Raw genomic sequence first — 9,579 nt, 5'->3', positions numbered from 1 at the left:
AGACAGATATTTAAAAGTAGATACGAGAGGTGGTTCCTATCGTTGGTTATTCACTGCATGGGAACGAAACAACGTGGTCCGTGCGAGGTCTAGACAGCCTGCTGAAATATTAGTATAGATTTAATATTTAAACGTTGTTTTGATCAGTATTTCCGCAATGACCGAAGGTAAATCGGCCGCAGCCAAACCGGCCAAAAACCTTCTTGCGTTGAACCCGAGCGAGGAGGCTGAATTCAAGAAGAAGGTACAAGAGGTGAAAAAGCGCCCCAAAAAAGTAAGTTTCAGTGAAAGCCATGCGACGGCTCTTTCCATAAACCAAATGTCAGATACCGAATTGTCATAGATGTATATATTAGCTAAAGTTAATGTAGGTATAGAAAAAAAATCATACCCAGTCTTCCAACCGTGCAGTTGTTAGCTAATAGGAATCTTGAAAGTCGACAGCAAGTGAATGTGATTTGGCTAAGGCTAGCTAATGTTAAACCGAGGTAAGGTACTCTTGGCTTACACATGTGTTAGTCCCTTTAGCATCAGTTTGTATGGAAACATTGTCAAACGTGTTAATGCAATAGTTCGTTTAAATGAAGCAGGCAAGAGGTAAAATGCTGGGTAGATCTACATTAGCTAGCCTGCTCGCAAGCTTAGTTAACTAGCTAACTGGTGTACTGTCGTTACCGCACATCATAAATTATTAACATAACTGGATGCGAATAATAGTTGTAGTGAAGAATAATTGGGTTTCACCGACTGTTTTTCTGTTCCTTAGGGTGAATCGTTGACCCCTGGAGTAATTTACGTTGGCCATCTTCCTAATGGACTTTTCGAGCCCCAACTCCGAGAATACTTTCAGCAGTTTGGAAAGGTCCGGAGGTTAAGACTGTCCCGGAGCAAAAAGGTGAATGAAAGTGCTCGTACTGCTAACGGTACCTCGTTCGACAAAGAATGTAATGTCACTGATTATGTAGTTTATGAGTAGTTAGTTTTGTGGTCAATATATACAGTATGTAATATGTAAATGTTGGCACCATATTTATATAATGTGTGTAATTGCACACACTGTAATGGTGTTTATATAACAATGCTGCAAATGTGATGAAAATGTTACTATATTCTGAAGTGTGAAATTAATTTTTTGGTGGCGCAGTCTGAAAATTACCCCTGATGTGTCGGTTGTCCAGGGTAAGATAACTGTGCCTACAGGAAAGTGGTGTATAAAGCTTATTGTCTGCTTTATAGCAGTGCAATGAAACCCATGCACCCACAGTTGACCCAGGTAGATCCACTTCAGGTGTTCAGCTGTGGGAAAGCTCCATGTAAAGTTGAATCCATTGTAGTGAAGTAACTTAGGTGCTGTTCCTTTCAGACTGGTGGAAGCAAAGGCTATGCATTTGTGGAATTTGACTGTGATGAGGTGGCCAAGATTGTTGCAGAGACCATGAATAACTACCTCATGGGGGAAAGACTAATAAAATGTGAGTATGGAAATTGCAGAGTGACAGTTCTGATGCTGTAGTTAATGGTGTATGGAAGCAGAATTTGACTTTTTGTTGTTCTTATTTGCATAGGTCATGTGGTCCCCCCTGAAAAGGTCCACCCTCGGATTTTTGAGGGGTCTCGGACAGAATTCCGGAAGCCATCTTTCCCGGCGGTCAGGCGCTACAACAAGAAACGCACACCAGAAGAGGTGAAGCGTATGACAGGCAGACTGCTACACAAAGAGGCCAAGCTGCGCAAGAAGCTGGCAGAGAAGGGAATCGACTATGACTTCCCAGGATTTGTAAGTCTGTCCTGTGAGCTCAGAAACACATTTTTCTGAACACTTGAAGAGCGATGTTTGAACTTGGTTACCCTATAGTGTGTCATAAAGTGGATAACACTGTAAGAATCTTTTCAGTAATTTCTAAACTCTAATCTTTACATCCAAAGGCTGCCCAAGTGCAAAAAAAGAAAATTCCAAAAGATGAAGCTGATGCGTCGATCTGCAGTCAAGTAAGTAACATGCCTCCTACATGTATTCATAGTTTTTATGCTCCATTTTGTGCGGAATTAGAACACATTAGAAGCAGATGAATGCTTTTTGAACGGTAGTACATGGTTATACAGAAGTAACGTAATGCTGTTCTGTTGTCCTCTAAAGGCACCCATCTTCACATGTGTCTTAGTGTGTCTAAGTGTTTATTAAGTAGAATAATGGATCCTTCTAACAAAAAGGATTATAAGCAAGCAGTGATGAATGTACAAGTCAGTAGTGCTACATGGAGGGTCTTGGTGATGTCTGGATGCTTCCTTGTATAGGTTTTTAACAGGTTTGTATCTCATAATTACAGTCAATAAAGCTTTTAAAATGTTGTAAACCATGATCCCAAACTCTGATTTTAAGTTGGCTCTAATTGCTTTTTCTAGCAAAAATATCGTGACACAGGTGAATTAATTGAATGGATTTTATGGTAGTTAAGACACCTCCAACAAGGAGCCTTTATGAGGCAGAAGTATGAATAGCTTTTTATATCATATTCTGTCATTTCTAGCAAGTTTTAAAGTGGATGTGTTTCTGAGTTTCAGTGGTGACATGTATATGTGTTGTGTAGAATGAAGGATAGCCTGTATGATGAATTGGAATATTAATGATCCTCCTTAATGTTGAACAGTATGGTTTGATTTTGAACTTGCATAGCCTCATTTTGAAAGATAAATGAGCTGACAGGTTCTCTGTGAGACTCCACTGATGTTCACTTCAATAGTATACTCAGGAAATTGCAATGTATCCACCTGCCAAGTTACAGAAGGAAATACTTGATGGCACAGTCTGAAAATTACCCCAGATATGTCAGTTGTCTAGGGTAAGATAACTGTGCCTACAGGATTGCGGTACATTAAGCTTATTGCATGCTTTTGTAGTAGTGCAATGAAACCCATGTACCTACAGTTACCCAAGGAAGCTCATTTGAATGTTCAGAATGTTTCTGTGAAATAATTAGATCTTGTTCAACTGTTTTGACAAAGAAAATGTATTTTGCTGAAAGGATGTTACGCCTGTCTGTACACCGTCTGTGCTGGAGAAGAGGAAGTCGATGAAAATTGACGACGACGACGATGACAATGAGATTGTCATCAAAGCCACCCCTGCACCGAAGAAGCCTAAACGCAAAAATAAGAAAACATAAGAGGACATGAGTGAACTTCAGGACTGATGTCAAAGGACAGTGCAAACAGTGCTCACTTGCCCTCTATTGTACCATATAAAATGCCTTTAAATGATGTTAATAGACCTAAATGATGTGAGTAGGCATTGTGTAATGTGGTTTTATTCGAGGGGCAGCGAGTGCAGTTATTTTGATCATCAACTGGAGAAAAAAACTGTTGGTGGCCCCCTTTCATGGTTGGGAATTGTGATGCATGGGTCCCTGCATCTCCCTATTAGGAGGACGTGAAATGACTCTGAATTCTGTGCAGAGTTATTTGTGGATTTACAAAATGTACCTGACAAGTGACTTGTGTATTAAGTAAATCTGGATTGTAGTATATTTACAATAATGTCATTGTTTTGTCTGTATCTAATTTGGGATGTTTGAAAAATGTTACCTGCTATCTGCATTATTCTCTTATCAAGAGGGAATGTAAATATCGAGTAATTCATGTGTACGCATGGAAACCTGTACAGGTGACAGTTCTCTAATATTAATAACCATTCTTTACAAATTACAATACTCAGTTATTGAACCAAAATTAAACTCACTCGTGATTTGTAAACACGTCCTTTATTAAGAGCTTTTGCTGCAGTTCAGCACATCTTGGTTCCCGAAACAAGTATTATTGTGTCGATTTTTCGCGGCCGGCCCACCCATGTTGCAGATCCATTGTGTCGTGCCGATGTCATTGTTCACTCGGAGTAAGTGCAGCTGTCGCCAAAGCCATAAGATGGCGTCAGAGAAACGTCTATATCAGTACTACACTGTAACAGGAAGCGCTATGAAATCTACTCTGAACGCCAGTACTGACCGTTTGTTCCAGACTTATAAATTATATTTTTTGATCGGAAAATGGCGCCTTAGTTTTGAGTTCATGTAAGGTTTACAAAATTACCATGCATTAGGTAGCTATAGCCTTTCCTAACTACATGCGTTTGTGACGGGGCCGCAGTTTAAATGGCGTGGTATATGGTTAAACACCACATACCAAGGTGAAGCAAAGAGGTCACTTGCATAATTAAGTTATATCGACAGCCGTCAACTCAGAATGAAGTTAAAGATTTTCTCAAAGAGCTATTTCCGTGTAAAAAGGGCGGAATGACTACTTTTGAAACCGTTGACCATTTTGTATTCATTGGTAGAACGTCGGTACTGCGGGGGCCAGGCGTGGAGTGAGGGATACTGGCGTAGGGCTGCCTCGTCCAGTCCCACCGAAATACCTAAAAAGCAAGTAGCACTGAAAATCACCTAGCAATTTGTACATTACAAACTATATCCTAGCCAGGAACAGAGACGAAATAATATCCTCATGTAGCTAGCTGGCCACACTGAATGGCGTGCATGTCAACATTCTTCTCTTGGCATTCGAAACACAATCCATTAATAAAAGGTGCCCCAAAGAGTCGTGTGTATTGACAACTACAAATATGCATTTGCATTAAAGCAGGCTGGGATGCGTAGAACCCTATGTTTGTTAAACTATATGTTACTAGCTAGCATGCTGCTTTGGCTACAGTAATATAATTGTTGCTATCTAGCATGATAGCTATAGCTAGTCCCTAAATTTAACAGAAAACGGTTCATTTTGTCGCGTGGCTTCGCGCGACCGTCCTGATGGAAAACGGATCGGTTTGACGTTATAGTACAGCGATCGGATAAAACTTTGACGTGATAGCTTACAGTTTACACAATTACTCAGCAAAGCTTCCATTTTCGAAGTGAGACTAGCTCCAGCGGGACTGCAGCGGGACGAGCTTTAGGGCTGCTGTTACAGACTGACAGTACTCCGGTGCAGCCAGCAAGCAGTTGGTCAGGGAAGCGCGTGTCAGTTTCCAAGTGCCAGCATTCTGTGGCGCGTGCGCACCGCCGCCTCCATTCTTGTCCTGCAACAGCAAACGGGGTGGAGAGGTGCCTCAATGCTGCTGTCTTAAATGCAGAATCGCCTGGTTAATTACGGTCCAATTTTCAATTAACCGTAAAGATTGCACGGAGCTGGGCTTGGTGAGTATCATTACGACCCACCTTGCCTTGCCAGTTGTGCTGGCTTGGCCAGCCATGTCGAATTTTAATGCTTTTTTGATTTAATTGTGGTCAGCTAGCCAGCTAACGTGCTCGTTTAGTCAGCTAGCGAGCTAGCTAACTAGCTAATCAATGAAATAATGGCCATTGTAGCGGATATAATCACATATTACCCGTCGTTGCCAAGGAACAGAATTGGGGGATAAGATATTTTAGCACGATGTGTCATGATAACTAGCAGTTTCACGTATCGCTCTCGGTGATGTTCTCTTTGAATGCCTCAACGACCAACAACGGATTTTTTTGTGGCTAGCTCGCCACGAATTGGAGAATGTGGGACGCATGTAGCTAGCTAGCGAGCTAATGCAATGAGAATGCAGAACGCTTCAACTGGCCGGCTAGCTAGCTACCTACCTACAGGGAATCCTTATGAAAAATGTCCTGGTGGTGGTCTTCAAGTAGGCTGATTAGCTTGATAGCTACCTATCAGTAATTTACAAAAACGAGACCACGAATGTAATGGTTATTGTGTCATTTTATTTGTCACAATTTTTAAAAATGAAATTAACATAATGCAGATTTCCATGGAACCGAAAACGTCAAAAGCTTACTTGTAAATAACAGGGCCTGGTGCAGTAGGTTGAATGGCGATCTAAAGCGGTTTGCTAATGTGCTGTTTAACTCTACCGCTTTTAATGTCGCTCGCTTGCTTGTGAGCTACGTTGCCGTTTAACAAGACCAATCTTTACATTATTAGGTAAATAATTATACCATTATACCATAATTATATATTTCTTCACTCACGCTTTTTTATTTAGCGGGTTAAGAACAACGTAGAAGTCAACTGATGCGAGCTGACTTGGCTGGCAAGCTAGCTCGTGTAGCTACGTTGCACGTTATTTTTTAACGATAAGATAGCGAATATCCTATTAATTCAGCTGGATGTCTTGCTAGCTGTGTAACAGCGGAGTGTTTATAGTGTTTAAAAATGTTATATAAACGTGTTAACAATTTGCTTCAAAGGGACTCGGTGCAGTGTTTACAATCCTGGCGTATTTTGGCGTCAGGATGATGTTGGTTAGCTGTATTTGGCAATATTCTCCCTAGCATTCTGTGTGTTTGCATCAAAGAATGGATGAGGCTTGTAACATTGGACTTCGCGAGAATAAATCCTTTTAATACCAGATGCTTGTGCGAGGCTAAGGCTGCCAGCTATAATCTCCTAAAAGGAAAGACCATGATAATTCGAAAGGCAGTAGTCGACTGTCACCTAACGCAGACTGGTTATAATGCCGCTACATAATTTGTCCAAATAAAATCAAAGGATTGACATCAAGACACTTCTTTCCTGTCATATTTTGCTGCTACACAATGAAGTAATTTGGAATGAATCGACTGCTTTTTTTTCCCCACGCAGACAAGTACTATTACAAACCAGCTCTGTTGGAGTCATTTACCTTAAAATTGACCCGCGTGAGTTACGTTTGGCCAATGGAAGAACGTTTACAAAATCACATGGACATGTTGCCACCTCAGATTGTGTAAAACCTTGTCATACATGTTTTCTTCCTGGAAGATGCACTCACTTTGGGTAACATATATATTGGAGTACAGTTGCAATGCCCAACCTGTTACAACCATGATTTTTCACCACTGTTCTGCGCTGCTGCTCAGAACATGGAACCCTTAGGGATCACGCAACCAGGCCCTTGTTTCCTCTGTAGAAAAGGGCCATTTGAATACTGTCCTGCATGCCTGTGTCTGTGTCATAAGCCAAGGTTTTCTGCTGACTACCTGTTACAAAATCCCTATGAGTATGACTGATGGCTGTCTATTTTCTTTGTGCTGTCAGTTGAGGGCCAAGGTGGAGAATATTTAGGATGACTGTTCTTAAACACTCAGAGATGATGACATCACTTTCGTTTGTGTTTGCTGTGAGGTTGCGTTCAAAATTCCAAAGCTTTCTTGGAAAGTACCAAAAGTATTTGATACTGACTTTTACTGAGACTGATACTGACTGTTTAGTCAGACATACCAAGTACACACCATGTAAACGGCCCTTCCATAGGCAGTTCATAACTGTGAGGTATGTCTAACCGGACATTTTCCTTGGGTTTTCTTGCAGAACACCCCTGTCCAGCACTGTGTTTGACATTGAGTTTTGCACAGTTCGTTTATTCTGAGCTTGTGTGCTGTTAACAAATCAAAAGTACTGACCACTGAGGGCATGTCTGAAATGATTTGTGTCACGGATGTTGTAAACACTCCTCAGCAATGCATTGTTAACTGCAGCTTGACCTCTGTCATGGTGGTATGTCAGAGTCGTGTCATGTTGCCTTTTTGAAGAAAGACGAGGGGGGTGCTAAACGCTACCCCTTCATCTCACCCGCAGGGCCGCCCGGGAAGGATGCACTACTGAATTATGAAGCACGGCCCTTCCAGCCCATCCCTCTCCATCTCCAGTTTCTGCCAGTGCTGCCACTGTTAGCTGCGCTCAGGCTGTCAGATCCCACCACCGCCACCACCGCCACCAGCTGCCGTCCAGACACACATGGTGCATTGCTGCCATTCCCAAACTCGCATCTCATCTGAGCCGCGGCATCTTGCTTGCCCTCGGCAAATATAGGGTCAAACCCCTTCAGGATAAAAATAAAAGTTGCGTGTGTTTTCCTTTTTTTCCGGGGCGTAGACTCCCGCGGGTTGCTGTCTCTTTTTTTTTTTTTTGTCTCCCTTGTCCTTGGGTTGCTTTGGTAACAAAAGCACAGGGGGTTGGCCATGGAGCCCAACATGGAGTACTGTTTGGCTCAGGTGATGCAGAAGGATGTGGGGCGGAGACTGCAGGTGGGACAGGAGCTCATTGACTACATCACGGACAAACAGAAGTCCCACGACCTGGAGCAGGACCAGACCATGCTGGACCGCATGGTGGACGGGATCGCCACCTCCTGGGTCAACTCCAGCAACTTCAAGGTGAGACAGGGCCTGGTCTTCCACTGCTCTCTGCCTCTGGCAGAGAGTTAGCCTTCATCTGAAGGTGGTCAGCGAGGATTTATGCAGTGCCTTCCACCAGGGCATGGGGTGGAAACTTAGCTGTCGACCATGATGCCCCTGTTCATGAGGTCCAGCCCACAGCCAAAAGATGTGGCCAAAAAATTTGATGCTCAAATGTCTCTTTGTTATGGTTCCACAGCAGCTTCAACCAAGAAGAGGTTATGAACTGAGATAGTAGCTACTTAAACCTAACATTATAGCTTAATTTATAACAAAAAAAAGGTCTTTACATGTATAGCAACACATTTTTTATTGTTGGAAAATAGGGCTGTTTCTGAAAGGTTGAGAATCAGCAATATTGTTTGCACTCTTTTTTGATGTACTTATGAAGATTTGCTGAAGACAGCTTGCAGTTGTAAACTTTGGTTTATGGCATGCACACGCTATGGGGAGATGTACAGCTGAGGAATTAGTTATTACCTTGTACTGTTAATAATCAGCTCAGCTGATTTTTAATAAGCATACAGCACTTTCCATATGGTAACTTTCCTTTAAACTGTAACTAATGGAAGAATCACCTTAGATTAAAACCAGTGCTAAAGTAGATGTTTTGAGAAGTATGGAAGCTCAGGCCATCAACCTCCTTTCCTGGCTGTCCTTTGTCTCCATCTTGTACAGCTGCAGTTTGTAAGTTGAGACATTTTGCTGTAGTTTTAAACGGAAGGCGTTTGCGTATTGACTCTGGTAACACTAGAGTTTTCCGATTTATCGAGTGTTCGTCCAACTGAGCCTTTAATGGCCACTGGACTTGGCACTGCCTAGGAGTCTGCCAGCCAAAGTGCAACCTTTTGTGGTGTTTGAGATTAAGTAGAAAGAAAAAAAAAACAAATGCACTGGCTCTGAATTTCTGTTTCGATCTGCAGGGTCACAGTCTATCAGATAAGGAGTAGTATTATTCCAGAATGCCACTCTGTCACAGTGCAGCCCATGCTGAGGTTCCATGTCCCCATCTCCTCTGCAGCCCAGCGTTGGTATGGTTGCAACTGCAGTCTTTTGCTGCTTTTCTTAAAAGCTTAAATTTTAAGGTTTTGATGGTACAACATGCCGCTGACTGCATAATGGTGTGTCTGGGATCTTGGTCCAAACAAGGCCACACCTCCTCAGCATGGTTCAGACAGATTTGGATTGGGGAATTGTACAATAACTTTGTTTTTGGCGCCTGAAGTTTCTCTACTGGCTGAGAGTAGGACCGACCCCTCGGCCTCATTAGGTGCCCGCAGTCATAGTTTGGCTCGAACCTTAGCAGGATTGTTGAGCGTTATTAGAATGGAAAGCCATTGATTGTGAAGATGTGTAATTAAAGTTGTTGTCCTCATTAGAC

At 42.3% G+C, this 9,579-nt stretch overlaps 2 protein-coding genes and 2 non-coding genes across 16 annotated transcripts in view; all 4 read left to right on the top strand.

The window, feature by feature from the left end:
- The first annotated feature begins 61 nt into the window (after positions 1 to 61).
- nifk (nucleolar protein interacting with the FHA domain of MKI67) lies at positions 62 to 3,470 on the top strand. Its single transcript, XM_036545765.1, has 6 exons — positions 62 to 274; positions 767 to 895; positions 1,364 to 1,472; positions 1,566 to 1,777; positions 1,927 to 1,989; positions 3,024 to 3,470. The coding sequence occupies exons 1-6, from the start codon at positions 158 to 160 to the stop codon at positions 3,162 to 3,164; spliced, it is 771 nt and encodes a 256-aa protein (XP_036401658.1). The 5' UTR covers positions 62 to 157; the 3' UTR covers positions 3,165 to 3,470.
- Positions 1,141 to 1,266, top strand: LOC118789601. The gene has a single exon (XR_005005463.1). It is a non-coding gene; the product is annotated as a small nucleolar RNA ACA64 (small nucleolar RNA).
- On the top strand, positions 2,802 to 2,928 carry LOC118789600. The gene has a single exon (XR_005005462.1). It is a non-coding gene; the product is annotated as a small nucleolar RNA ACA64 (small nucleolar RNA).
- A 1,449-nt stretch (positions 3,471 to 4,919) lies between the features above and the next one.
- The window catches only part of clasp1a (cytoplasmic linker associated protein 1a), a 93,258-nt gene continuing 88,598 nt past the window's right edge, over positions 4,920 to 9,579 (top strand). For 6 of the 13 annotated variants that reach the window (XM_036544993.1, XM_036544991.1, XM_036544992.1 and 3 more), the window contains exons 1-2: positions 4,920 to 5,189; positions 7,600 to 8,177. In XM_036544993.1, the coding sequence (XP_036400886.1) occupies positions 7,983 to 8,177 (195 nt within the window). In that variant the 5' untranslated portion in view covers positions 4,920 to 5,189; positions 7,600 to 7,982. The remainder of the gene's footprint in view (positions 5,190 to 7,599; positions 8,178 to 9,579) is intronic. The other 7 variants (XM_036545003.1, XM_036545002.1, XM_036545000.1 and 4 more) reach the window with 2 other exon arrangements.

This window comes from Megalops cyprinoides, chromosome 14, assembly GCF_013368585.1.
Source record: "Megalops cyprinoides isolate fMegCyp1 chromosome 14, fMegCyp1.pri, whole genome shotgun sequence".
Lineage (NCBI taxonomy): Eukaryota > Metazoa > Chordata > Actinopteri > Elopiformes > Megalopidae > Megalops > Megalops cyprinoides.
The sequence above is the reverse complement of the archived record's forward strand: the minus strand, read 5'-3'. Positions and strand labels throughout refer to the sequence as shown.

Excerpts from the sequence above, each read along its gene's own strand:
- nifk (XM_036545765.1), top strand. The coding sequence starts at position 158 with ATGACCGAAGGTAAATCGGCCGCAGCCAAACCGGCCAAAAACCTTCTT. Across the intron at positions 896-1,363 it reads GACTGTCCCGGAGCAAAAAG|ACTGGTGGAAGCAAAGGCTA; the intron begins GTGAATGAAAGT and ends TGTTCCTTTCAG. Across the intron at positions 1,778-1,926 it reads ACTATGACTTCCCAGGATTT|GCTGCCCAAGTGCAAAAAAA; the intron begins GTAAGTCTGTCC and ends TTACATCCAAAG.